At 54.0% G+C, this 27,814-nt stretch overlaps 2 protein-coding genes across 5 annotated transcripts; one reads left to right on the top strand and one right to left on the bottom strand.

Annotated features, from left to right (window-relative positions):
- NUP62 (nucleoporin 62) lies at positions 1-23,203 on the bottom strand. 4 transcript variants are annotated; one of them, XM_030912672.1, is made up of 3 exons: positions 23,016-23,129; positions 6,481-6,575; positions 1-3,020 (listed from the first exon to the last, which is right to left on the bottom strand). In XM_030912672.1, exon 3 carries the CDS (start codon positions 2,941-2,943, stop codon positions 1,378-1,380), a length of 1,566 nt encoding a protein of 521 aa, XP_030768532.1. In that variant the 5' UTR covers positions 2,944-3,020; positions 6,481-6,575; positions 23,016-23,129; the 3' UTR covers positions 1-1,377. The 4 variants fall into 4 exon arrangements, with proteins under 4 accessions (XP_030768532.1, XP_030768534.1, XP_010367825.1 ...); XM_030912674.1 differs by lacking the exon at positions 6,481-6,575 and having other exon boundaries at positions 23,040-23,203; XM_010369523.2 differs by lacking the exon at positions 6,481-6,575 and having other exon boundaries at positions 23,016-23,203.
- ATF5 (activating transcription factor 5) lies at positions 22,192-27,628 on the top strand. Its single transcript, XM_030912675.1, has 3 exons — positions 22,192-23,090; positions 24,383-24,679; positions 26,105-27,628. The coding sequence occupies exons 2-3, from the start codon at positions 24,502-24,504 to the stop codon at positions 26,776-26,778; spliced, it is 852 nt and encodes a 283-aa protein (XP_030768535.1). The 5' UTR covers positions 22,192-23,090; positions 24,383-24,501; the 3' UTR covers positions 26,779-27,628.
- The last annotated feature ends 186 nt before the right edge of the window (positions 27,629-27,814 follow it).

Consider the following 27,814-nt stretch of genomic DNA (forward strand, 5'->3'; position numbering starts at 1 on the left):
TTTTGGTTTCACAACACATTTATTTAGAAAAGCAACATACAGTAATAGGTATTTCAGAGAATGCAGCAAAGGATAAAGACAAATACAAAAGAACTTGGGATACAACTGCTGGCTTCTGCCTTCCACACACAGTGGATTTTACTGTAACTGACTAGAATCACTCTGGTGCCAGGAAGTTCAGAGCCATGTCCGTGGCCAGCACTGGCAGCTGTGGCTCTTTCTGTGGACTGTTGTTATGCCGGGCTTCACTGTTCTTTCATTTCACAAATGTGACTGGGACTGGGCTGGGGACATACAGGGGAACAACAGTGGGTCTCTGCCCGTGGGAGCTCACAATCTAACAGCGAGACGGGCGCAAACGGCTAGCACAGGACAGCATAGCAAGTGTTACCCAAGGTACAGGCTCAGGGTGCTACGGGGACCTGCAAGAAGGCCACCTGAGCTTTGGGTAGCTGGGAAGGCTTCCTGGAGGAGGTGAGGCCCGAGGTGGGGGTAAGCCTGGGACCAGGCAAAAGGCAGGGCTCTCGGCTCCCATCTGTGGTTCAACACCCCGTGCGTAGGCCCCTCAGCTGACCTGTCTTCTGTGAAATTCTCGATCCCGCTGTCTGTTCTATTCACACTGTGCTGCTTTGTCTTGGTGGTTAGCTTTCACAAGCACACACCTCATACTCCAAAACTTAGGCTGCTGTCTCCTGGGAGGCTTTTTTTTTTTTTTTGAGACGCAGTCTCTGTTGCCCGGGCTGGAGTGCAGTGGTGTGATCCTGGCTCACTGCAACACCTCCCAGGTTCCAGTGATTCTCCTGCCTCAGCCTCCCGAGTAGCTGAGATCACAGCCGCCCACCACACCTGGCTAATGTTTGTATTTTTAGTAGACACGGGGTTTCACCATGTTGGTCAGGCTGGTCTCGAACTCAAGTGATCCGCCTGCCTCGGCCACCCAAATTGCTGAGATTACAGGCCTGAGCCACTGCGCTCTGCAGGCCTTGGAAGTTCTCTTACATTTGGTATTTTTTCATGACACCTATGACTATGCTTTGGAGAGAGCGGCTGTCCCCGCGACCCCAGCTGGGACCAAGACCACCACCGCGTCTCCATCACCAGGTCGAGCCAGGATGAGGTGGGTGGTCGCAGTGGGTGGAAAGGGGCCAAAGACACTCAAATAAAAGCCACAGAAGCCACACCCATGAGGCTGCTGCCTGGGCAGAGGGCTCAGAATACTTCCTAAATGGAAAAAGGCAAAGCACACAGCAATTGTCTCAAGGGCAGTCACGTGAAAGAAAGAAACATGTTATCTTGCCACAACCCCAAACCAAACAACAGGGCGCATTCCCCGCATGGAACTCCCTGGGGACCTGCGGGCCGCGGAGCTGCTGTGGCTCAGTCAAAGGTGATCCGGAAGCTGCGCTCCTGCTCCTTGCGCCGGCCCTCGCACACCTTGGTCACCTCCTCCACCTTCCTCTGCAGCAGGGCCGAGTTCTGGTCGATCCACTGCAGCGAGCCCATGTGCGCGTTAAGGATCTTGCAGATCTGCTGCAGTGGGTCGCTGGTGTCGGCGGGGGCCCCGGACGTGTTCAGGTGCTCGATAATGTCCTTGAGGTCCTGGGCCATGCGCTTGAGCTGCGCGTCGATGTTCTCGGCCAGCTTGTAGGTTTTCTCGCGCTCCTCATCCGCGTGCTGTAGGTAGATGGTTCCGCTCTGCTCCTTTACCAACTCCTCCAGCGGGCTCAGCAGGTCTTCCAGCTCCTTCTGCTGGGACAGGATGAAGTCGAGCTCCTGGTCCAGCCTCTTCTGGTCCAGCTTCACCTTCTCCACCTCGCGGTGCAGGCTGGTGATCTTCTCCCCGTTCTCGATCAGCGTGCGGTCCCAGGCATTGACCTGGGTGGCCTGCTGGAGGAAGTGCCGCTCCTGGTCCTCTAGCTCCAGGCTCCATTTGTTGATCAGGCTCTCCAGCTGCGCGTAGGTCATGGGGGAGCTGGCAGCCGCCCCTGCAGCTGCACCAGGGCCAGGTGGAGCAGTCACAGCGGCTGCCGTATTGCTGGGGATCCCAGCTGGCGCCAGTGGTTTTAAATTCAAGGTAAAGCCCGTGGTGCTGCTGCTGCTGCTGGTGGTGGCGGTGGTGGCAGCGGTGGATGTTGTTGTGGGGGCACCGGAAGCTGCTCCAGGTGCCTTTAAGCTGAAGCCCTGTGTCCCAGCAGCGGGGGCCCCTGCGGTGGTCGCAGGGGTACAGAGGGAGAGTCCAGTGGTGGCAGACGAGGTTGGAGCGGTTGCTATTGATGCAAAGAGGGTGGGCCCAGTACTGGTGGTGGTGGCTGTGGCTGTGGGAGCAGCTGGCTGCGTGACGCCTGCTGTGGTGGCTGCTGGCGTGGCCGGAGTAAAGGGCAATGCGGCAGGTGCTGTGGGCTGGGCTGAATTCCCTGCTGAGCCAATGTTGAAACCGGAGGGCTGGGCCATGCTTCCACCAGTGAATGAGAAGCCTCCAGATGTGGTGGCTGGAGCCACAGAGACGGTGGAGGGGCCAAACACAAAGCCGGTGGGTGCTGTGCCCTGGCTGGAGGTGACAGTGCTCGATATGGCATTAGTGAGATTGCTGCTGCCCAGCCCAAAGCCACTGGGGTTTGCCATGGCTGGGGTGGCAGCTGTGTTGCTCAAGTTGAGCTTTGAAGCACCAATCCCCAAAGAAAATCCAGTTCCCCCCGAGGCAAGAGTTGCTGTTCCGAAAGTGAAGCCTGTTGTCTGTGTGGCTGGAGTCTGAGTGGCGAGTGAGAACAGGCCAGTGGAAGGGGTACTTGTGGTTGGTTGGGAGGGAGCCCCAAAATTAAACCCTCCAGTGCCAGAGGTGGAGAAAGAAAACCCTGTAGCAGGTGTGGTTGTCGCTGTCTTTGCAGTGCCAAATGTGAACCCACCTGTAGGGGCCCCAGTGCCTCCAAAATTAAACCCGCTCATGGCTCCGGACTCTGGTGGCAGCAGCTACTCTGGCTCCCAAAGCAAATCCGCTGGCGTCTGCAACCTCAGGAAGATTTCTAAAGCAGAGGAAGTGACATTGTCAGATGGCAGTTTTGGAAAGGCAAGCCCAGTGGCATGAGTGGGCACGGCTGGTTTGGAGGGTGGTGGGATGGGATTATGATACCATACAGCAACCCCCCTTCGTCCTGTGTAACCTAAACCAGACTCTAAATCGAGAAGGATCCAGAAGCACAAATGCACGCTCCAGGGGTCAGGTATGAGGAGCCAGGGTGCTAGGGACGTGCATGGCCACGTTCAGCACAGTGGAAAGTTCCCACTCTGGAGGATGAGGCGGCAGAACAGGACCTTGGACCCACCTCAGCCCGAGGAGGTCAGATTTGAGGCACTGCCACAAGCGGGACTTGGACACAGAAGAACAGCTGTAGGACCCGCTCCCAGCGTGGGACCCAGTAAGGTTCCCCAGCTGACTCCGGCGGGGTGTGAGCGGATCAGCTCTTGCCACCCTGAGGGCCTCTCTGGACCTCAGAGAGAGAGATGGAGCTGGGAACCCGGCTGGATGGCAGGGTCTGGGCTGCTGAAGGTCCCCCAGGCCCACACCTGTACTCTCTAAGAGCAGGAGAGGACGTGCCCCCTCCTAACTCAGGGGAGGGTCTGAAACCCATGTGCTCAGAGCACAGATGCCCCTGGCCACAGTGACTGGCTCGAGGATAAACTGAGACCTGAGCCAGGAAATCAGAGCCTCCCCTGGGATTTTCTCCATGCTTGGAAGGCAGCTGCCTCCTTCACCTGTAAGTGTGGTGCAGAGGATTGCAGCTGGGCCTCCCCTGGACACCTTCTCAACCACCTGCAGACACTGGGACATCACCGGAGACCATGATCCCCACCAGAGATGGATGGGGTGGGGAAGAGATAAAGAGCCCCCCCAGAAGCCCCATGGGCCAAACATTTCCCGTCAGTCCAAACTGACTTGATGTTGGTAACATCTAACCAAAAAATCTCCAAGTGGTGCCATCTATCAGCGGGAAGGTCAAGGTTACCCGGTGAGGAAAGGGTGAGGGGGAGTGCTGGATAGGGGTGGTTTTTTTTTCTTTTGGGAAAGGGTTTTGCTCTGTCATACCAGCTGGAATGCAGTGACATATCACAACTCACGGCAGCCTCAAGCTCCGGGGCCCAAGCGATCCTTCCACCTCAGCCTCCCAAAGTAGCTGGGACTACAGGTACATGCCACCATGCCCGGCTAATCTTTTTTATTTTTTGTAGAAATGGGATTTCACTCTGTTGCCCTGGTCTTGAACTCCTGGGCTCCAGCGATCCTCCCTCTTTGTCCTCCCAAAGTGCTAGGACTATAGGCGAGAGCCCTCCAGATGATCAGAAGCATCCTTAGAAGATGGGTTTGACTGACTGGAGAGAGAAGAAAGCTTGTGGTGGCGAGAGCAGACTGGAGTGATGTGCTTTGGAATCTGAGGACGGGAGAAAGCCAGGAGCCAGGGAAGGCAGAAACAGCTCTAAAAGCCGGAAATGGAAAGAGGGAGGCCCTGTCTAAAAACCAAACAAACCAAACAAAGTCATGACTGAGAAGCCAAGTGCCTGGCCCTGAGAAACACCCACGAGGTCTGTTTCCTCTTCCCTCTCTCCAGACCAGTTTTTAAATTGCTTGGTGTCTGTCCTCAGGAAATCCCCTTCTAGCTTGAGGAAGAGGAAACCTACCTCACTACCCCCACCCCTTCCGCTGCACCCTTCTGCCTTCCTCACAGGCCCCTAATTTTTGTTTCATCTGCTCCTCCTCCTCCACACAGCCAAGCAAGTCTGGGGAGATGACCCCAGGGCCAGCTGCATGCGCTGCCTTGTCCAAGCCAGCGGATCTCAATGGGCGTCCATCAGCACTGACTGGAGCATTCAAAACACAGAAGGCTGCCAGCTCCACGAAGCCAGGCTCTCCAGGGCTAGGATGCTGGCCCTGGCATTTTTATAAAGCTCTCCTGGGGCATTCTGAGAAAGGTCTCTTCAACAGGCCACGGCAAGTGCCTGAGCCCCCAGGACTCCTGGGGCCCAGCCCGGCCTGCATCCATTCCTCCCCTTCTGGGACAGAACAAAAGTCCTCACTGCTGAGCCACCTCAAGTCGGTGTGTTGTTACTGGCAGCTAAAGGCATCTGAGCAGCTACACCTACACATCTCAGTTCTCAAGAACTCAGCTTAAAAAAGCTTTTGCTATTAATAAGTTATGGCTAAAATTTCCAAGAAGAGCATTTATAAAAAGCTCTTTGCAACTATGAAAAAACTACAAGGAAAACAATCTTCTGTGGGGACTTGTCTGGCTTAACAGTTCACCATTTTTTTTTCTTTTTTATTTTGAGAGGGAGTCTCGCTCTGTTGCCCAGGCTGGAGTGGAATGGCGCGATCTCGGCTCACTGCAACCTCCGCTTCCTGGGTTCAAGCAATTCTCCTGCCTCGGCCTCCGAGTAGCTGGGATTGCAAGTGCGCGCCACCACACCCAGCTAATTTTGTATTTTTAGTAGAGACGGGGTTTCTCCATGTTGGTCAGGCTGGTCTCAAACTCCCGGCCTCAAGTGATCCACCTGCCTCAGCCTCCCAAAGTGCTGGGATTATAGGCTTGAACCACCACGCCTGGCCAACAGTTCACCATTTATTAAGTGCCTCGTTGGTTTCTAATACTTCAGGTGCCAGGGATCTATTCACAATGGTGAACCCATACAGATCCAGCTCTGATCCATGCAGTTTAGATGTAATATGGCCAGGTGCGGTGGCTCATGCCTGTAATCCCAGCACTTTGGGAGGCTGAGGTGGGAGGATTGCTTGAGCTCAGGAACTCGAGAACAGCCTGGCCAACATAGCGAGATCCTGTCTCTACAACAAAATACAAAAATGAGTTGGCTGAGATGGAAGGATCACTGGAGCCCAGGGAGGTGGAGGCTGCAGTGATTGTGCCACTACACTCCAGCCTAGGCAAAAGAGTGAGACCCCATCTGGAGAAAAAAAAAAAAAAAAAAAAAAAAAAGATATATCATTACTCACCGTTTCCTAAAAGCAAACTTTGGGGCAGATTCATTTTACAAATGGGAAACTGAAGCCCAGAGTGGTTAGCTAAGCCATGGCCCCTGCCCTCGAGGCAGCCAGAATCCAATGTCAGCTCTATAGTCAGGGATCAGGGCAGGGGCGGGGGCAGGGATGGGTTACATGCTGTGGGAGCAGGTTCCAGGGGGGAGCTGAGTGTTGCAGATGCAGCATCAGCCAGGGAAAGGATGGGGAGGGGAGAGGAGCCGTCCAGGCAGGAGGAAAGGCCTACGGGAAGACAGGGAGGCTGAAACAGCAGATATGCCTCTGGGTGCTAAGTGATTTGGTGCTTCTGAAGGGAGATGTTTATATGTGAAAGACTGACTTGCCAAGCATTAGCTGTTAAAATCTGCACATTCCAAAAAGAGCTGGCCCTTGACCAGCTCTGGGAGAATCTCTTATGTTCTTGAAATGTCCTGCCAGATAAGAGCGTCTTTGCTTACCTGGGGCCTCAGGCCACTCCAGGGAGTCCATGTTAACGCTGTGACCTACAGTGGGGGCTGTGGGTCATACGGTATCAGCACAACCTCTGGAGGGGCTGCAGACAGCAGACCTCAGTTTAGCCACACAGGTGCTCCACGCCTGCAGAACTGCTCCTCCCCACAACCCGGGCCGCCAACACCCTGTAACTGTTACCACACACTGTTGCTGGGAGAACTGAGCGCTGTCCATGGACCCTACCTGGAGAGGACAGCTGGAAGCTCGTGCCTGGTCTCTCAAGGAGCTTCTGTATCTCTCCCCTTTGCTGTTTTCGGTCTGTTTCATTTCTCCATAATAAACCGTGACCATGACTGTGAGTAGAAAGCTTTGCCGAGCTCTGTGAGTCTTAGTTCATCACTGAGCCGGAGGGTGGTCTGGGGGACTCAGGGCCACGTGATGGGCAGGAGAATTTGGCAGAGCCATACATACCATGCTAACGGTTCGGGCATGATGTTGAGGGAGACACAGGGGGACTTTATGGGCGTGGGGGATGAATCGCGGGGGGTAGAGGCTGGAGGCCAGGTGGCTTAGAGAAGACTGGGAGAAGGTTCAGGCCAAGAGCCCGAGGCCCGAACTGGGACTCAGACAGAGAGGACAGCATCACAATTGGAGCAAAGTGTTAAAGTTGCACCAAAACCACAGGGTCTGTTCCCAGTTAGCAAAGCCTTCACCAAGACCACAGGGTCTGTCCAGGTTAACAGTGACAGGCCAGGCATGATGGCTCACGCCTATAATCCCAGCACTTTTGGAGGCCAAGGCGGGAGGATTGCTTAAGCCCAGGAGTTTGAGGCAAAAAACAAAAAAAAAGCCGCAAATACTAGAACTTGGGAAGTTTCTCACAAATGCAAACTATTATGAGCTCTGATCCCGGAATTACCACATTTGTCAAAGGGGAGCGTTCCCTTACCAAAGAGGCTGATGGTGCTGGCGGCGGTGGGGGAAACAGGGAGGAACCCAAACTGAGGGAGGGGTGCATTTCCAGGGAAAGGAGGAGGGTATGCCTGGGTCTGTGCTCAGGGCTGGGTGGCTGTGACCATCTGCAGTTCACCCAGGCAGGACACAGCTCCAGAGAAGCACTGCCTTGAGGTCACCAAGGGAAGTGCTGGCAGAGCCGCCAGTCCCTTCCCTTCCTGCCTGCCCCAACATTTACCCTTGGGTTTCAAACAACACAGGCACCTTCACAGCCCTGGGGACCTGGAGGAAGACCCGCCTGGGATCAGATGCAAGATCATCTGAATTCAGGTGGGTACATCCCACCCCCACCTGTGAGAACCAGGGTTCTTTGCTGTCACCCCAGCCTCCAGTCAGCTCTACCACCGTACCTCCATCTGTGATTCTTGTGCCACTCCAAGTCCCAGTTTCTTTTTTTTTTTTTTTGAGACAGAGTCTCACTCTGTCGCTCAGGCTGGAGTGCAGTGGCGTGCGTGATCTTGGCTCACTACAACCTCCGCCTCCCGGGTTCAAGCAATTCTCCCACCTCAGCCTCCCGAGCAGCTGGGATTACAGGCACCTGCCACCCCGCCCAGCTAATTTCTGTATTTTTTAGTAAAAATGGGGTCTCACCATGTTGGCCAGGCTGGTCGTGAACTCCTGACCTCAGGTGATCCACCTTGGCCTCCCGAAGTGCTATGATTATAGGTGTGAGCCACTGTGACCAGCCCCCAACCCCTTTCCTTAGATGCCTGGGACAGCAGTCTGTGCCTGGGAAAGAATACAGGAGACCTCAGCTTTGGACCAAAAGGAAAGGAAGAATTAGGAAGGATGTGTGGGGGGTGTGTGTGTGTGTGGAGGGGTAGACAGAAAAATGGCCCGCAAACATGCCCACACCCGCATCCAGGACCTGTCAATGTGACCTTACATGGCAAAGGAACTCTGCAGATGTGATGACGATAAGGAGGTTATCCTGGCTTATCCACGTGAGCCCCAGGTGACCATAAGGGTCTTTCAGGGAGGCAGGAGAGGAGTCAGAGGGAGATGTGCCTATGGAGGAATGGACTGAGACGCTGTGCTGCTGGCTTTGAAGATGAGGGGGCCACAAGCCAAGGAACACAGGCGGCTTCAGCCTCTAGAGCTGGAGAAGGACATAGCTTCTCCCGAAGAACCACGCACCATGCACCCATTTAGACTCTGGACCCCCAGCACTGTGAGAATACATTCGTGTTGCTTTAAACCAATACAGTTGTGATGACTTGTTACAGCAGCCACTAGAAACTAATAATGGGGGTAGGTTGAGGGACGATGGAAAAAGAACAGAATGAAATCTAGATAGGTGGATGGGAATACACAGAGCAGAGCTGGGGTTGAGAAAGGGGCTGGGGTCAGGGGCAGGTCTGCCCTTGTGCATTGAGACCAAGGTGGCTGGTACAGAAAGGAAAGTGAGATGTGACTCTGAAACTCCAGATATCCCCTGGTGCTGGGACAACCCTGCCAGGGCTGTGGATATGTGTGGGTGGATTGCCACTGACACCCAGCCGTGACAGGCCATCTACGGTGGGAGGGAAGGACAAGGTCGCCTCCGAACACAGAGGAAGGCTAACGGTGGGGATGGTGTCGGCTCCACCGGGCCAGATTTCCATTTGTTCCCTGCTGCATCCACAGCACCTGGCGCAGTGCCTGGTACACAGTAGGGACTCAGTAACAACCATTTACTAAGGACCTACTGTGTAACCGGTACTGTGCCAGGAGCACTGTGCTGCAGCACACGGAGCCCTTCCTGGGTGGGAAACAAGTGCAGACTCCCCAAGGCCACTCAGCAAACAGCAGCCCCACTATGGGAAACCAGAGCTTTCCGGGGCCAAGTCTTGACATTGTGTCTGGGACAGGAGGATTTCATTGAGGAAAAGATGTTAGAATTAAGTGTTGACCAAGTGTAGTGGCTCACATCTGTAATCTCAGCACTTTGGGAGGCTGAGGTGGGTAGATTGCCTGAGGTCAGGAGTTCAAGACCAGCCTGGTCAACACGGTGAAACCTCATTGTCTCTACTAAAAATACAAAACTTAGCCTGGCATGGTGGTGTGTGCCTGTGATCCCAGATAGAGGTGCGAGGATGACTTGAGCCCAGGAGTTTGAGGCTGCAGTGAGCTGTGATCATGCCACCATACTCCAGCCTGGGCGACAGAGCGAGATCCTGTCTCAAACAAATAAAAAAGTTCCAGGAGGCACCTGAACAAAGGCCCATGGCATTCGGCTGACAACCACCTGGTGGCACTGCGGACAACACAGAGCCTAGACGCAGGAAGGAGGCAGCATGGAGCTGTCTCTGCAGGACCTCCTCTTTCCCCATGGAATTCGCAGTTTCAGATTTGGGGGATGTATGACCAGTGGAACCAGTGAGACCAGAACAGGGGAGAAAAGAGCAGAGAGTGAGGCAGTGGAGAGGAGAGAAACAAGGGGAAATCAGAGACAGACTGGGCCCAGGGAAATCTGATTCCAGCTGAGGCTCGGACGCCATCCTCGGACACTGCCTTCCCTCACTTGCCCTCCCATGGGGACCTCTGACCAGGACCATCTCCACGAGTGCTAGTGCTGGGATTCTCCGTCTGCAAACTCCACAAGTCTAACTACTCTGCTTCTTTTTTTTTTTTTTTTTTTTTTTGAGACGGAGTCTGGCTCTGTCGCCTAGGCTGGAGTGCAGTGGCCGGATCTCAGCTCACTGCAAGCTCCGCCTCCCGGGTTCACGCCATTCTCCTGCCTCAGCCTCCCGAGTAGCTGGGACTACAGGCGCCCGCCACCTCGCCCGGCTAGATTTTTGTATTTTTTAGTAGAGGCGGGGTTTCACTGTGTTAGCCAGGATGGTCTCGATCTCCTGACCTCGTGATCCGCCCGTCTCGGCCTCCCAAAGTGCTGGGATTACAGGCTTGAGCCACCGCGCCCGGCCACTACTCTGCTTCTTAACTGTCTCCTTAATCAGTTCCTCTTTTCTTTGTGTCAAAGAAAGTGCACCTGCCGGGCGCGGTCGCGGTCGCTCAAGCCTGTAATCCCAGCACTTTGGGAGGCCAAGACGGGCGGATCACGAGGTCAGGAGATCGAGACCATCCTGGCTAACATGGTGAAACCCCGTCTCTACTAAAAAATACAAAAAAAAATCTAGCCGGGCGAGGTGGTGGGCGCCTGTAGTCCCAGCTACTCGGGAGGCTGAGGCAGGAGAATGGCGTAAACCCGGGAGGCGGAGCTTGCAGTGAGCTGAGATCCGGCCACTGCACTCCAGCCTGGGCGACAGAGCAAGACTACTCCGTCTCAAAAAAAAAAAAAAAAAAAAAAAAAAAAAAAGGCCGGGCGCGGTGGCTCAAGCCTGTAATCCCAGCACTTTGGGAGGCCGAGACGGGCGGATCACGAGGTCAGGAGATCGAGACCATCCTGGCTAACACGGTGAAACCCCGTCTCTACTAAAAATACAAAAACTAGCCGGGCGAGGTGGCGGGCGCCTGTAGTCCCAGCTACTCGGGAGGCTGAGGCAGGAGAATGGCGTAAACCCGGGAGGCGGAGCTTGCAGTGAGCTGAGATCTGGCCATTGCACTCCAGTCCGGGCGACAGAGCGAGACTCCGCCTCAAAAAAAAAAAAAAAAAAAAAGAAAAGAAAGTGCACCTAAACCCTGAAGATCAGCTCCAAGTCTGCCCTTCAAGAACTGAAGTCAAGTGACCGACAACTTCTTAAGTGGACCTTAGCCAAGGCAGATGCTCAAGCGGTCCAGGCCAACGAGTGCCTTGGGAGCATGAGGCCATGGGTGGGCTCCAGTGGGTCAGGGTCACGTTTGGAAAGACACACCAAGACTCTGTGTGGGAGGAGTGAGGAGACTGTTGCAGTCACCAGGCAGGAGCTGGCAGTGTGGCCTGGGCTTCCCTGTCCCGCTCTGTTATATCATTACCCTGCCTGGGGTATGGCCAACCCCATTAGTAGAAAACAGAGCAGGCCGGGTGCGGTGGCTCACACCTGTAATCCCAGTACTCTGGGAGGCTGAGGTGGGTGGATTACCTGAGGTCAGGAGTTTGAGACCAGCCAGACCAACACGGTGAAACCCCGTTTCTACTAAAAATACAAAAATTAGCCAAGTGTGGTGGCGCATGCCTGTAATCCCAGCTACTTGAGAGGCTGAGATGGAGGTTGCAGTGAGCCAAGATCGCACCACTGCACTCCAGCCTGGGCAACAAAGCGAGACTCTAAAACAAACACACAAAACAAACAAACAAACAAAAAACCCAGAGCCATGGAGAGGGTCTGCTTTCCTTTATCTTTCTTTTTGGTCTCACTCTGTCATCCAGTGCAGTGGTATGATCATGACTCACTGCAGCCTCAACTTTCTGGGATCAAATGATCCTCCTGCCCTAGCCTCCCATTAGCTGGGACTACAGGCATATGCCACCATGCCCAGCTAATTTTTGAATTTTTGTAGAGATGGGGTCTCACTATGTTGCCCAGGCTGGTCTCCAACTCCTAGGCTGAGGCCATCCTCCCACCTCTGCCTCCCAAAATGCCAGCATTACAGGCATGAGCCATCATGTCCAGCGGGGGTTGCTTTTCTAAGCCAAATCTGTGGCATGGAATTCAGCTCCTCTCTCCCACCCCTGTGCTCACCTCCACCAAAAGGCCACCTCTCCACAGAACCAGGTGTCCCCAACAGCAGGGAGGGAGGAGGGGACAGGGATACCTGTGGGTTTTCAACTGTCCTCTCTCTCCTCCTTAGGCCCACCTGGCATTCTGGTCCCATTTTCCTCCCTGATGCCTTTCAACCTACAGGCATAACCGGCTTGCATGAAGGACCTGTGTGGAGACAAAGGAACTGGGCATGTGTAGCTGTGTGTCTGTCAGCTCCGCAAGGGGAGAAGCTGTGATGGACCAGGTTGTCTTTTCCCCAGGCTGTCACTGGAACTTTTACTGCATGTTCAGATGTTTAATGTTTCAAGGCCTAAATGTTCCTGTGTGCTCACTACCCAGGAGGCCGCACCACCCTGCCACAACCCAGTGACATTGGTGAGTACTTAAAAAAGTAAAAACTAGGCCGGGTACAGTGACTCATACCTGTAATCCCAGCACTTTGGGAGGCCGGGGAGCGGGGTGTGGAGGGGCGGATCACCTGAGGTGGGGAGTTTGAGACCAGCCTGACCAACATGAAGAAACCCCATCTCTGCTAAAAAAAAAATTACAAAATTAGCTAGGTGTGGTGGTGCATGCCTGTAATCCCAGCTACTCAGGAGGCTGAGGTGGGAGAATCGCTTGAACCTGGGAGGCGGAGGTTGCAGTGAGCCGAGATCGCAACACTGCACTCCAGCCTGGGCAACAAGAGTAAAACTCGGTCTCAAAAAACAAAAAACAAACACATTCATTTTGTGAATAGGTAGTATGTTCACATTGTTCTAGCTCAAAAGGTACAAAAGGGAATACTGTGGCCTGTCTTCCCTGAGTCCCACAGCCGCCCAGCCCTGCTCCCTGGAGACAGGCTGCTACTGCAAGTCTTTGCAGCTACTTGCTGTGCATTTAAGCAAAAACGTGGTTTGTACTATCCCCACCTGCATCCAAAAAGCAGCCTGCTAGATGCACTGTTCTCTACTGTTCTTCATGTATCTTAGAAATCATTTTAAGCAGGTTTATTCTCCTCACCCGGGTAGATGAAGAAACCAAGGCCCTCAGAGGGGGCCGACTTGCCCAGGGTACCAAAATCCTGCCTCTGCCACTTGCTACACAGGACGGCCTCAAGGCAGTAGCTAAATGATTCCTGGATTCACTGGTTCTCAACCTTCTCTCCTTCTTTCCCTTGAAGTCACTTCACAGCTAATTAGCAATTACTTTCTCCTTTCCACTCCCCAGGCCCAGAAGCTACCAAAGGAGCTCAGGTGGTGCGACCAACAGCAATTTTCCCCACAGGAAAAATGAATGAGCTAAGACAACCCCGGAAAAGTCAGGAAACAGCCAGAGAGAGACTTTAACGAAGATTCTAGAACCACCGCTCTTAATATGAAATAATAGGACTGGAAGAGATGTGAGGAATACTCTGGTGCCAAGGCTTCTTCCTTTTTGGCCAAGAACTTTTATTTCTTTCCCTTATATTGAAAGATTTTTTTTCCCTCTACCTAACTGCATTAAATTTTTTTTTTTTTTCTAAGACAGGGTCTCACTCTGTCTCCCAGGCTGAATGAAGTGCGGTGGTGCAATCACAGCCCACAGCCTCGACCTCCCGGGCTCCAGTGGGCCTCCCACCTCAGCCTCCCTAACAGTTGGGATTACAGGTGTGTGCCACCACACTGGCTTTTTTTTTTTTTTCTGAGACGGAATCTCGCTGTGTCACCAGGATGGAGTGCAGTGGCATGATCTCAGCTCATGCAACCTCCGCCTCCCGGGTTCAAGTTATTCTCCTGCCTCAGCCTCCCAAGTAGCTGGGATTACAGGCACATGCCAGCACACCCAGCTAACTTTTGTATTTTTAGTAGAGACAGGGTTTCACCATGTTGGCCAGGATGGTCTCAATCTCTTGACTTCGAGATCTGCCCACCTCGGTCTCCCAAAGTGCTGGGATGACAGGCGTGAGCCACCATGCCCGGCCCAGGAGTTTCTTTTTAGGGTGATGAAAATGTTCTAAACTTGTGGTGATGGCTGCACAACTCTGTCAGTGTACTAAAGCCACTAAGTTGGACACTTTGATAAACACATGTGGATTATACAGTATCTCAATAAAGCCACTCAACCAAACAACCAGGCGGTGCTGGGAAGGGGCTGAGAGGCCAGTGAGGCTGTGGAGGCACATAGACATCAGGCTCAGAGCTGACTTTATGCCGAGGGCAATGGCTTGGGCAGAGTTTCTAAGGGCAGGTCCATGCCCTCCTTGGGGCGGCCGGTAATGCTGGTTGAGAACAGGCTGGGGAAGAGCCTAGAGCTGAAACGCTCTGGTCGGTGGTGCAGGCACAGGACACCAAGGCCTGGAGAGGGACTGAGGCATGAGGGCTGAGGGACTCTGAGAGCAGCGGACAGGCGTGTGTGGCGGGGGAGGAACGGCGCACACCTGTGCCCCCTCCGCAGGCCCTCTTCTCGTCAACATCAGCTTCCCCAGGGACAGACAGTGATGTTGGTGGGGGAAGGAGGGAAGAGCCCAGGCCGGGCTGTGGTGGAACCGGTTGCTATGGAGGTTTCTCTGGGAACCAGGTGAAGGCAGCCAGAGGATGGGGGCAGCGTGGCTTTCATTTTGAGAACTGGAACCAAATACAGCACCTTCCCATCTTGGCGGCCATCTCCATACCCATATTTCATGGCATTTCTCATGCACGGGGCCGTTTCCAGGGCTTCACCTGTTCTCACTCACTCAACTTTCCCCGGCAATGTGGTGGGGGGAAATTATCATGGTTCCCACTTATAAATGAGCAAACTGGAAAAAGTGAGAGGACTGAAACCACCTGCATGAGTCCCACAGCCAGTAAGGGCTGGCCCAGGCGTCTGGCCCCACAGCTGGGCTCCCAACCACGCCGAGCCTCGCTCCCCACCGCCACCACCAGCACCATCCCCTGCCTCATCCAGTCCCCCTTCCCATTCTCCAGAGCCTTCCTGGGCCATCTCCATGACCTTCCAGACCAGCCTGGGCTTCACTCTCAAATCCAATTCAGGATGATCCGCCCACCCCAGCTGCAGATGAGGGCCTGAAACTCCTGCAGGGAAGAAGGGCGTCCGCTGCTCACCAACCCCCATCCACTCCTGCTCTGTGGTACATCAGGAAGAGGGCAAAGGAGTCTGCATCAAACTGGGCGAAGGCCTGGCGCTCTGATGGCCGCTGACCTCAAAACTCTCTATGGGGGGTACCCCCGTGCCCGCTGAGGGGGCACCTAGGGAGCCTAGGGGGTCCCGTGAGGCCCTCCCACTGTGGCTCCCCACCTCCGCCTCTCTCGCTGCAGCTCCTACCATGACCATCCATCCTATGAGTGCTGGCTGGGCTCAAGCCTGGGTACTCTCCTCCATGCCCTAGCGACCCTGTAGGAATCACACGTCCTGGACCAACCGAATGCAGGAGCAGGCTCCTCTGGATGCAGCGGTGGCGGCTCAGCCTTCCATCTTGGCGGGATGAGCGCATTTGCTGCGAGAAAGCAGCCCTGACAGCAGGGCCCTGGTGCTCTCTTGCTGCACAAACTTTCCAGAACACCAGCCCCAGGCCAGGCCACCACGACCACAAGGGACCGAGACGAGGAGCCCACTCCTGAATCACGCCTCAACACAGACAGCACCATGTCCAAACCACAGAAACGACCAAACACCCCCCGGCTCAGAGTTGCTGGCTGTTTCTCACTTAACCCCGGCACCGGCTCCCTTTGCTTCTCCGGGCTGTAGGTCAAATAGATCCACATCATGGGCTTGCCCCTGACAGCCCAACTCCTAAAGTTAGTCCAAACGCCTCCTTATTGAGGTGACCTGCGGGTCCCTGGGGGGGGACAGTCTTCCTGCCGCAATGAGTAATGTGCTTCTGCTGGCCTTTGGCTGGGGGCACAGACGGCTGGCTAGGAAGAGTAATAAGACACCAGCCCCGCTTCCAGCAGGCATCCTGACCCTCAGGAAGGATTCTCTAGACCTCCTCCTCTCCTCCCCAGAAACACTGTCCTCCTCTACTTCACATGGGACAGGGCTGTGTTGGAACAAGGCCCTGCTCTGTCTCACTGCTTGTAAAGTCCAGCACAGAGGGGTCTAGCCCCAGTCCTCGGAGACTCTTAGAATGAGGGCTGGGTTCCTTTTGCTCTCTGCTACGGGCAGAGGATGACAGCTGTGGGGAGGGAAGTCACAGAGGGCCAGCGGCCCGAGTCTCGTCCACACTTGTGGTTTGCCGGGGTTTTCCAGGTTTTTCTGAATTACTTGCCTACCTTTAAAACTTGGATGTCACAGAAAAAAAAAATCTGGATTTCTAGCTTCTCCTGTGAAACCAGCAGCTCAGCACCAGCAGCGAGCGCTGCCGGAGTTGCTGCGGCCCCGGTGCCTTTCAGGCGCCCAGGAGCTTCTGGGGGCCACCCCTCCCTCTGGGCCTGACACGGGCCCAAGGTGGTCAGCAGTTCACCAGTCCAGGCCTCTTCCCCTGTCAACCCCCTGCCCCTCCACACTGCCCCGAGGTAGTTCTACAATTGTGCCCATTTTACTGATGAGGTGACCACAGGTTGGGGAGTGCAGTGTCTTGTCCAAGGCCACTAAGCGGTAAGTGATGGCATCCTGGGCTCTAGGACACTGGTGTCAGCTGTTATGTTTGCTGTGTCCTTTTTTTTTGCGTAGGAGCTGTGACTGCTTCTGCTGAAGGGACAAGAGTGGCGCCAAGGGAGGGAAGGGGCTCTGGAGGACTGTGGGCCACGTGGCAGCCTGTGCTGTCTCCCAGCCCCCACGTCATCCTCTCCCCAACTGAGCTGGCCTTGGCCTACCTGCCCTTGTTTGCCAGGACGCCCACCTTCAACCCCGGCAGCCCTGGCCTGCGTGACCCAGTTACCCTCCCTGGCTCCTCTCAGGGACCTCAGTATCACATTCGCTGGCCTCTGTGCTGAGCAACTCATTAGAAAATGTATTGATGCCTACAGAAATAGCAACACAGGGTGGGGGGTTGTAGGGAACGATTCTGGGAATGAGGAGGGCCCCGACTTTGCCCTCGAAGCGTTCAGGGGAGCAGTCACGTAGGCAGACATCTGTGCAAGGCGGATCTGAAAGCAGAAGCAGGCATGGCGGGAACAGAGAATCATGCACAGACCTGGGCTCCAACAGGCGCTGGTTTCACCGACATCATCTCCACAGCGCTCCCGCACGGGAACCAAGCAGAAACTATCACTCACAGGGCACTTCCCGTAGGCTAGGCCCCACTCTAAGTATTTTACACACAGTTACACATTTAATCCTCAAAACTACCGGCTGCAATGGACCATCTCACCCCCATTTTATGGAGGGGAAACTGAGTCACAGAGAGGCTGCCACTTGCTGAGGGTCACAGAACTGGTGGAGTTGGGGTGTGAACCCAGCAGGCTGGCTCCAGGGCCCATGCTCTGACCCACATTGCAGAAGGCAGCAGAGGTTCAGGCAGATGAGGGCCCTGTCTGCACTCCAGTCTACAACTGAGTGCTGGGCTCAGGACCAGAACCCAGGTCTGTCTAATGCAAAACTCAGAGCCTTTTTCATCATGCCAGGGCCACCTTGATTGGGAAAGCACTGAGAGGTTGCGGCAATAGCAGGGTGATGGCATGGTGCAGGCGAGAATCAATAGCGTTTGGCAGTCGTGAGCAGCAGCAGGCCTGAGGTGAGGGTCGGGGCTTGGAGGCCTCCCAGAGGCTCCACCATGGGCCTTGGGGCCCTGGAAGCTGTGTAGCATGGTGGAGGCTGAGGTCCCATCTAACTGGCAGCATGATTTTCACAACCCCCTTACCTCTCGGGACCTCAGTCTTGTCTCCTGCTGACAAGCCTCTGTGACCTGAGGGCCCTTCTTGGCACTGAGTCCCAGATTCTCAGGGTCCTACATGGGTGGCTGATCTCTCTCCCTCTCCACGCCCCCCCTACTCTTGCTGTGCTAGAGTTCTCCCTTATCCAAGGCTCTGCTAACCAGGAGCAGTTGCCAGGTGTGCTGGGGTCCCCAGAGAATCCCCCAATTCCCCCTCCCCGTCAAACAGCCAGGGCTGATGCAATCTGCCTGCAACCACCGCCTCACTCCCCAAGCCAGGCCCCTCCGCAAGGAAAAAGAGTCCCCAGTAGCCCCACCTTTGCTTGAAGCCCCAGCTCAGGAGTTGAAGGGGAGCTCCAGGCTGGGGGAGGCCAGGACATGAGTCCTGAAGGGGCCATAAGCCTGGGTTAGCAATGTGCACATGGGGGGACTCAGGGTTCGAAGATCTGGGGAGTAGGGTCACAGGCAACCACTGATGACCCACAGTGAACTAGAACAGGCTGGGAGGGGCTGGAGAGTTCAGGGTGCCAATTGGCACCCACTCACCCTGAGTCCAGCTGCTTAGTCTGGCTGGGCTGAAGCAGGTGGGACCCAATAGCTAGAGAGAGACAGCAAAAGGGTTGAGATGGGGGTGGGGGTGGGGAGGGGAAGCAGAGTCCCTGCCCAGACACCTCTGCAGCCAGCATAAACCGCACGTAGCCAGCAATGCAATTCTCCCACTGACCAAGTTATTAAAAATTACCCAGGCTGGGCCATGCCTGGTGGTTCACGCCTGTAATCCCAGCACTTTGGGAGGCTGAGGCGGGCAAATCATCTGAGGTCGGGAGTTTGAGACCAGCTTGACCAACATGAAGAAACCCCGTCTCTACTAAAAATATAAAATTAGCCACGTGTGGTGACTGTAATCCTAGCTACGCGGGAGGCTGAGGCAGGAAAATCTCTTGAACCCAGGAGGCAGAGGTTGCGGTGAGCCAAGATGGCACCATTGCACTCCAGCCTGGGCAACAAGAGCGAACTCTGTCTCAAAAAAACAAAAAAAACCTAAAAAACACAACACAACAAAACAAAAACAAACAAAAAAACCCAGGCCAGGCACAGTGGCTCAGGCTTGTAATGCTAACACTTTGGAAGAGTGAGGCAGTAGGATCACTTGAGCTCAGGAACCAGGAATTCAAGACCAGCCCGGGCAACACAGTGAGACCCCGCCCCCATCTCTACTTAAAAAAATAAAAATAAACTATCCTACCTGGCCATCCTCTCAATATCCTGCAATACCAGTCTAAGTATGAGACAAAACTAAATGGAAGCACATTCCATAAAATACCCAACCAGCATTTTTCCAAACGGTCAGGGTCACGAATGACAAGGAAAGTATAAAGCCAGTCACTAGCCAGAGAAGGCTGTGAAGCCATGATGCCTAAATATGATGTGGCATCCTGAAGGACCAGAAAGGACATTAAGGAACAACTACCAAAATCAGAATCAAGTGTGGTCAGCATCAAGAATGGCATCTGGTCAATGGTAACATACTGATGTTGCCTTGGTTGTGACAAATGCAGCAAAGTAATGTAAGATGTTAATGGGAAAAACCAAGTGAGGGGCATACAGAAATTCTCCCTGTTATCTTTGCAACTTTTCTGTCGAGTCAATCTAAAATTATTCCAAAATAAAAAATTTTATTTAGGCTGGGCGCAGTGGCTCACGCCTGTAATCCCAGGCGTGGGATTTTTTGGGAGGCTGAGGCGGGCAGATCACGAGGTCAGGAGTTCGAGACCAGCCTGACCAACATAGAGAAACCCCATCTCTACTAAAAATACAAAAACTAGCCGGGCGTGGTGGTGGGCGCCTGTAGTCCCAGCTACTTGGGAGCCTGAGGCAGGAGAATGGCTCGAACCTGGGAGGCGGTGGTTGCAGTGAGCTGAGATGGCGCCAGTGCAATCCAGCCTGGGCAACAAAGCGAGACTCTGTCTCAAAATAAACAAACAAACAAAACAAACCAAAAAAACCCCAAAAAAACAGGTAGGTCTTGCTTAAGGCCGGGTGTGGTGGCTCACGCCTGTAAATCCCAGCACTTTGGGAGGCCGAGGAAGGGGAGGGAGTCACCTGAAGTCAGGAGTTCAAGACCAGCTTGACCAAATTGGCAAAACCCCGTCTCTACTAAAAATACAAAAATTAGCGGGCGGGGTGATGGGCGCCTGTAATCCCAGCTACTTGGGAGGCTGAAGCAGAATTGCTTGAATCCAGAAAGCGGAGGTTGTAATGAGCCGAGATCATACCACTGTACTCCAGCCTGAGCGACAGAGCAAGACTCTGTCTCAAAACCAAACCAAACCAAACCAAACCAAACCCAGTTCCCATGTATAATCTAGGTCTTCTTAGGAGAAGATTCTGCCGGTGGGGGGCTGGGGTAGGGGACATCTGTGCGTCCTTACCATTGGCAGTCTGTCCAACAGTCTACCCTTAATTCCATCTGCTTTTGCTCAAAAACCTATACGGAGAAGTGGAAGGAAGTTGGACTTACTGCACAGCAAGGGAATGAGAACACATCCACCTTAATTATAGCAGTAACAATAACCACTTTTATGCAGCACCTACTGTGTCCCAGGCACTAGTCTAACTGCTCGACGTGGATTAACTCATTTAATCCTCGTAACAGCCCTATGAGGTAGGCACTTTTTTTTTTTTTTGAGACAGGGTCTCACTCTGTCACCCAGGCTGGAGTGTGGTGGCACAATCTCTGCTTACTGCAACCTCCGCCCCACCCTAGGGTTCAAGTGATCCTCCTGCCTTAGCCTCACAAGTAGCTGGGACCACAGGCACAAACCACACCCAGCTATTTTTTTGTACTTTCAGTAGAGACGGGGTTTCACCATGTTGCCCAGGCTGGTCTCGAATTCCTGAGCTCAAGCAATCTGCCCACTTCAGCCTCCCAGGGTGGTGGGATTACAGGCGTGAGCCACCATGCCTGGCCCAGAGGCAGGTATTCTTAACGCCACCTTGTACCACAGGGGAAACTGAGGCACAGGGAAGGGAAATGGCTAGGGTCACACAGCTAATAAGAGGGGTGCAGTCAGGTTTTGAACTCATAAATCTGGCTCCAGAGTCTATGCCAGGGATGTATAAAATCTGGCTTCCTGGGGCCACGTCGCAAGAACTGTCTTAGGCCACACATAAAATAACACTAATGATAGGTGATGAGCTCGAAAAAAAAAAAAAAAAAAAAAAACAAAACTCGCAAAAAATTCGCATGGTTTAGGAAAGTTTACGAATTTGTATTAGGCTGCATTCAAAGCTATTCTGGGCCACATGCGGGTCCACGGATGGGACAAGCTCAGTTTATGCTCTTAGCTGCTACTCTGTATACTGTCTCAGTGATAACACAACCCCTACAGGCTCAAGGAAATATAGGGCAGGTGCTCAAAAACTGGCAAAGTGGACAATAAGTGCTCTAAGGGAAGGTGGTCAGATCCCAAGAAGGACTTCCTGCCCACAACAGGTAAGGGAGGAGAAAGAAGCTTGTGTAAAACGCTCAATACCAGGATTCCTCCACCTTCTCTGGACCTTGATTCAGTCTCCTAACTGCCACACAAGGGACGAAGGTTGAACTCCAGCGGGGATGTCCTGACGTGGATAGGACAAGCTGGGTTTCTGCAAGAGAGAAAAGACCGACATCCACCTCGGCTGGTGGAGGGCCCTGTGCATGAGAAGGGGCAAGATGGCTACCCTCTTGGAGATCTTCCATTTTTGGCAGGGTTGGGAGATAGTTCCTATCCAGTGGAAGCTAAGGACTGTCTGAAAGGAAGCCAAGGGCAAGGGATGGAGAAAAGGACGCAGCTGGGGCCTCGATGTCTGAATTCCTGCCAGGGGATGGGACCTGGGCACCCATCATTTGGAACGGAAGATGAGGATGGTCTGAAACAGACACTTCAGAGGAATGAGGGAGACAGAAGAACGACAGCAAGAGTTGGACAGTCCAACGTCTGCGGCCCTTGCAAGGGGGAAGGAAGAAGTGAGACTGGGCCCCAATAAAATATGTTGAGGCCGAGCGCGGTGGCTCACGCCTGTAAGCCCAGCACTTTGGGAGGCCGAGGCGGGCCGATCACGAAGTCAGGAATTCGAGACCATCCTGGCTAACAAGGTGAAACCCCGTCTCTACTAAAAATACAAAAAATTAGCTGGGCGTGGTGGCGGCCGCCTGTAATCCTAGCTACTCGGGAGGCTGAGGCAGGAGAATGGGGTGAACTCGGCCGAGTTTGCAGTGAGCCGAGATGGCGCCACTACACTCCAGCCTGGGCCACAGAGACGGAGAGACTTCATCTCACCTAAAAAAAAAAAAATTGAACAGGAAAGTATGAGTTGAACTCTGTGCATAAAGCTTGCCAGACACCGTCTTATTTGAGTTTCATAAACCCACCAGGAGAGCTGATTTTTCTTTTATTACGGATAGGTAAATGAAATAAGAGAACTTAAGCTATTTGCCCGAGGCCATCCTGGCAGGTCTGTGTTTGGGAGAGTGCTGTGACTCACGCTGGACTCTAATCCACGAGGGTTTCTCGGGGTCAGCAGTTGGGGGATGAAAACATGAAAAATGTGGCTGGCAGGAAATTCTGCAAGCAGGGAAGGGGAAACAGAGATTAAATGATGCAGGTCTCCGGGAAAAGAATGAGGCTGGATCCACAAAATCACAGGAGGAAGCAGGCCCAGACCTCAGAGGCAGAAAGAGAAAGAAACCAGAGCTTAGAGTCAGGAGGAGGAAACCAGAACCCGGAGCCACGAGGAGAGGGCCGGATCCCCGGCTCAGAGAGAGGAGGCCGGATCCCCGGTTCAAAAGGGAGGAGGGGCCTGGACCCTAGAACTGGGAAGGAAGAGGTCGGATCCCCCGATCCCCAGGAGGAGGTGACCGGGTTGCCTCCCAGCTGGGGCCCCGCGAGGGCGGGGCGCGGAAGGATCCGGGCGGGCAGTGCTGCGCCACCCAGGGTATATCTGTCCCCAGTCCCCGGGGCCGCCTCATTCCCCGTCCTCAGATCACGGTCTCTTCTAACTACAGCGTTCTCTGCCTCCGCCTGCGTAGCCCCGGCCATGGCTCTGTAGCCTCTACCCTTTTGTGCCCCCAGCCCGTCTCCGCGCTCACCACGCCTGCGCTCTCCGCTCCCACCTTCTTTCTTCAGCCGAGGCCGCCGCCGCCTCTCCTTGCTGCAGCCATGGAGTGAGTAACCGCTTACCTCTCCCTCTCCCTCTCCAACCGCCTTTCCCGCCCTTTCGCAGCTCGTGGCCCTCTTTAGGGAGCCCTGGGGGGAGGGGAGCTGCGAGCGGGGAATCACGGTCGCGCAGGCGCAGAAGAGTTACGGTGGACGGAAGGCGGGCGGTTGCGCATGCGCACTGGGCCCGCGGCCCATTGGGAGAGTTCTAGAGACTCGATGTTTGTCAGCAGCCGTGTGGCTGCGCCTGCGCACTCCAAGGGAGGGTGTGGTCTTTCTAAACGATTCTGTGCGTGCTTGGTTGTTCCTGCACAGTAGCCTACCAGTGCCCCGTAATGAATGAGCGGCGGGCCCTGAGTGTCCGCACATGCGCACTGATCCCCAAGAAGGCGGAGGTGTAGAGCAATTGGACAGCTCGGGAGACGTAGCATGCGCTTTGGCCCTCGGCGCATAGCCGCGTGTGGACGGCTGGCATTCGGGTAGCCGTTCTCTGCCTGCCCCCTCTACCCACTTCCACCCTCCGTGCTCCACGTTGCTCTGGCTCACAGCCCAACTTCTTTTTAAACCAAGCGCCTGCTGAGGCGGGGACTGGCTTAGATTGACAGGGGAGAAGGCGGGGCTTAGAGGTAGCCCTCTAAGTGGGTGGGGCTAGAACCACTGTCGTCACGATGGGTGGGATTTCGCGAGCCCATTGTGGGAAGGGGCGGGGCTAAGCCAACCTTTAGCTGAGGGGTGGGGCCTCTGGGGAATCGGAGAGGGGCGGAGCTAAATAATGAGGGGCGGGGCCTGGAGGGGCAGTGGCAAAGCGAGGAGTGGGATTTGAGTGGATAACATTGCTGAAGGGCTGGGGCCTGGGGCAGTTCCCCTGGGCACTGGTTTGGGATGGAAGCTAGGAAGGCAGTGGGGCCAAAAGGAAATATTTTAGGGCAAGGGGCGTGGCTGGAAGAAAATGTCCCTGGAATTGAGTTTTTCCATGAAGCGGAATATTCTGAGGTGGATGGGAGGGGCCTAAGGTAATTCCCCTGGGAGACTCTTAGGTTTCTGTATTGGGGGAAAGGGTGGGGCATCGGTCCTACCTTAGGGCCTAAAGAAATTCCCTTGGGAGTGGGTGGGGCTCAGATTTGGGTAAAGAAAGGGCAAATTTAGAATTCGGAGAGGCTGAGGCTTAGTTATAAACTGTGGTTGGAAGCGGGAGGGAAGAGCCCTGTGGACGTGCCTGGGGGTGTGGCTTGGCTTCCCCATGATTTTGGCCGTGGTTGAGGCTTTCCTGACCCCACCCACTCTTGTCTCACACGTGTAGGTCTTCCACTTTCGCCTTGGTGCCTGTCTTCGTCCACCTGAGCATCCTCCAGAGCCTGGTCCCAGCTGCTGGTGCAGCCGCTCCTGTTGCCATCAGTGCCCTGCACCTGTGCTACAGCCATGTCACTCCTGGCGACCCTGGGGCTGGAGCTGGACAGGACCCTGCTCCCAGCTAGTGGGCTGGGATGGCTCGTAGACTATGGGAAACTCCCCCTGGCCCCTGCCCCCGTGGCTCCCTATGAGGTCCTTGGGGGAGCCCTGGAAGGCGGGCTTCCAGTGGGGGGAGAGCCCCTGGCAGGTAAGGGCAGGTGGAAGGTGGAGCGGGGGAGTGGAGGGCAGGGGAAGATGGGGGAGGAAGAACTCATCCAGGTATTCATTAAATGTTGAGTGCCTGCAATGTGCCAGGCACTGTTTTAGGTGCTGAGGATACAGCTGGGAACAAGAACATGGTCTGTGCCCTCCAGCGGCTCACACTGTGGAGAGTAGACCAGAGGCAAATTAAATGAGAGTGTATTGGAATAAGTCAGAAACACCTAGCAGCTGAGCTACAAAATGACAAAGGGGACCTAATTCAGAGTAGGTAGCCAGAAAACCTTCTCCAAGTAGGTAACATGTTGACTGAGGCATAAAGGATGGGAAGGAAGCCAGGCATGGAGGTCTGTAATCCCAGCACTGTGGGAGGCCGAGGAGGGAGAATTGCTTTAGTCCAGGAGTTCAGGACCTGTGCAACATAGCAAGACCTCATATCTATAGGAAAAAAGAAAAAAAAATTAGCCAGGCATGGTGGCGCACGCTTGTAGTCCCAGCTACTTGGGAGCCTGAGGTGGGAGGATTGCTTGAGCCTGGGAGGCCTAGGCTGCAGTGAGCTGAGATGATGCCACTGCACTGCAGCCTGGGCAACAGAGTGAAACCTTATCCCTTAAAATAAAAAAATAAAAAAAAAAAAGGAAAGGAATGAGCCAGGAAAACACCCAAGGGAAGAGCATTTTAGTTGGAGGGAACTGCATACGCAGAAGCCCTCAGGAGGCAGGAATCATTTCATTCATTACTGTATCCCAAATGCTTGGCACATAGTGGGTTTTTAGTAATTAATGAGTAAAGATGAAACAAGGTGTGTGTATCAATGTGTGTAATGTGATCTGGTTTGCCTTTTAAGAACAGAGTAAATAGAGACACCAGAGATACAGAGTACTCAGTAAAGGAGATGTTGGAATGGTTGAAGAAATGCTTGATTGACTGTTGGTTGAGTCACTGGTTGGTTGGCTGGTTCTGTCTTTTTTTATTTCTTTTTTTATTTTTTAATTTTTTTTCCCCCTGGACCCTCTTATAGGTTAAGACTGATTCTCTCATTGGCTAATTTGTTGGTTTTTGGTCAACTGGTTCATTGGTTGATTAATGGGTTGATTGATTGGTTGACTGGTTTATTTGGTTAGTTGGCTGATTCCCTGATTGGTTGGTTGACTAGTTCATTGGTTGATTGGTTGGTTGGTTGATTTGTCGGTTGGTTGAGTGGTTTGTTAGTTGGTTGATGGTTGGTTGGTTGACTGGTTTATTGGTTTCTTCACTGGTTTATTGGTTTGTTGACTGGTTTGATGATTCACTGGTTAGTTGTTTTACTGAATGAATGGGACAGATGCGCCTGAATGAGACATGAGTGAGCACCCAACTAGGCAGAAGACCAGCAACTCAGGAAATTTTGTGTCCCTCCCCACTTTAATCCCAGGTGATGGCTTCTCTGACTGGATGACTGAGAGAGTTGATTTCACAGCTCTCCTCCCTCTGGAGCCCCCTTTCCCCCCAGGCACCCTCCCCCAACCCCAACCTTCCCCAACCCCACCCGACCTGGAAGTGATGGCCGCCCTCCTCAAGAAGGAGCTGGAACAGATGGAAGACTTCTTCCTAGATGCCCCGCTCCTCCCGCCACCCTCCCCACCACCACCACCACCACCACCACCACCAGGCCCCTCCCTCCCCCTGCCCCTCCCCTCCCTTGACCTCCCCCAGCCCCCTGTCTTGGATACTCTGGACTTGCTGGCCATCTACTGCCGCAACGAGGCTGGGCAGGGGGAGGTGGGGATACCGCCCCTGCCCCTGCCACAGCAGCCCCTTCCTCCTCTTCCACCTCAACCTTCTCGCCTGACCCCCTACCCACATCCCACCACTACCCGAGGGGACCGCAAGCAAAAGAAGAGAGACCAGAACAAGTCCGCGGCTCTGAGGTACCGCCAGCGGAAGCGGGCAGAGGGTGAGGCCCTGGAGGGCGAGTGCCAGGGGCTGGAGGCGCGGAATCGCGAGCTGAGGGAACGGGCAGAGTCCGTGGAGCGCGAGATCCAGTACGTCAAGGACTTGCTCATCGAGGTGTACAAGGCCCGGAGCCAGAGGACCCGTAGCTGCTAGAAGGGCGGGGGTGTGGCTTCTGGGGGCTGGTCTTCAGCTCTGGCTCCATCATCCCCCTGCCTCCACCTTCATTCCATAACCCTCTCTTGGCCGGGCCCAGTGGCTTATGCCTGTAATCCCAGTACTTTGGGAGGCCAAGGCAGGAGGATCGTTTGAGGCTAGGAGTCAATACCAGCCTGGGCAACATAGTAAGACCCTGTCTCTATTAAAAAAAAAAACAACCCTTTTTCCCCACAAAACCACCCAACTCCTCTCTGCTTTTATCCTTTTATCCTCTCTCTCTGCTTTTATCACCTCTCTTGTATATTTCTGGATTTTCTTCCCTCTTCTCTCCTCCAAATCATTAAATATTTGGCCTTAGTCAATGTTTGTGCCCGTCACATAACATCCAAGGCACCTAGGCCCACAGGGAATACAGGAAGCAGCTGGGAGCTTGGAAACCTGGTCTCTTGAATTTCAAACCTGGTTTCTTGCAGTTGGTTGTCTGGGGTGAGTGGAGTGGCTACAGGATAGAGCTGAAGGACTATACAGATGAGGATGTAAGTCAGGGCGGGCTTTGAGAAGTGGACCCATATCCTACAGGCAAAAAGCAGGCTAGGTGACCTTGGGACACTATGCTAAGGGAGGGAGCCTAAAGGCAGCCAGGTTTACAGAGCGAGAAGATGAGCAGGCCAATGGGAGGAGGGGCAGGGCAGGACTGTAGTTGGTGACTGGGTGTTCATTTTAGCTGTGGGAGAAAATCAGTGTTTTGTGAAGGTGTTGGAGAGGGGTTGTGTCTAGGTGAGGGATGGTGGAGTACTGATTTTTTTGGGACATTATGAGCAAAAATAAAATGAAGCATTTCCTCTGGCCTGTGTGTCTTGTCTTTGAGAGAAGCAGCTGGGGAGAGGGTGACCTTGTAATCCCAGCACTTTAGGAGGCCGAGGTGGGCAGATCACCTGAGGTCAGGAGTTCAAGACCTGCCTGACCAACAAGGTGATACTCCATCTCTACTAAAAATACAAAATTAGTTGGTGGCGCGAGCCTGTAATCACGG

The sequence above is a fragment of the Rhinopithecus roxellana genome, chromosome 12 (genome assembly GCF_007565055.1).
Source record: "Rhinopithecus roxellana isolate Shanxi Qingling chromosome 12, ASM756505v1, whole genome shotgun sequence".
NCBI lineage: Eukaryota > Metazoa > Chordata > Mammalia > Primates > Cercopithecidae > Rhinopithecus > Rhinopithecus roxellana.

Coding starts and splice junctions, on each gene's coding strand:
- NUP62 (XM_030912674.1), bottom strand. CDS start 2,943: ATGAGCGGGTTTAATTTTGGAGGCACTGGGGCCCCTACAGGTGGGTTC.
- ATF5 (XM_030912675.1), top strand. CDS start 24,502: ATGTCACTCCTGGCGACCCTGGGGCTGGAGCTGGACAGGACCCTGCTC. Junction 24,680..26,104: donor GGGGGGAGAGCCCCTGGCAG/GTAAGGGCAGGT, acceptor CTTTAATCCCAG/GTGATGGCTTCTCTGACTGG.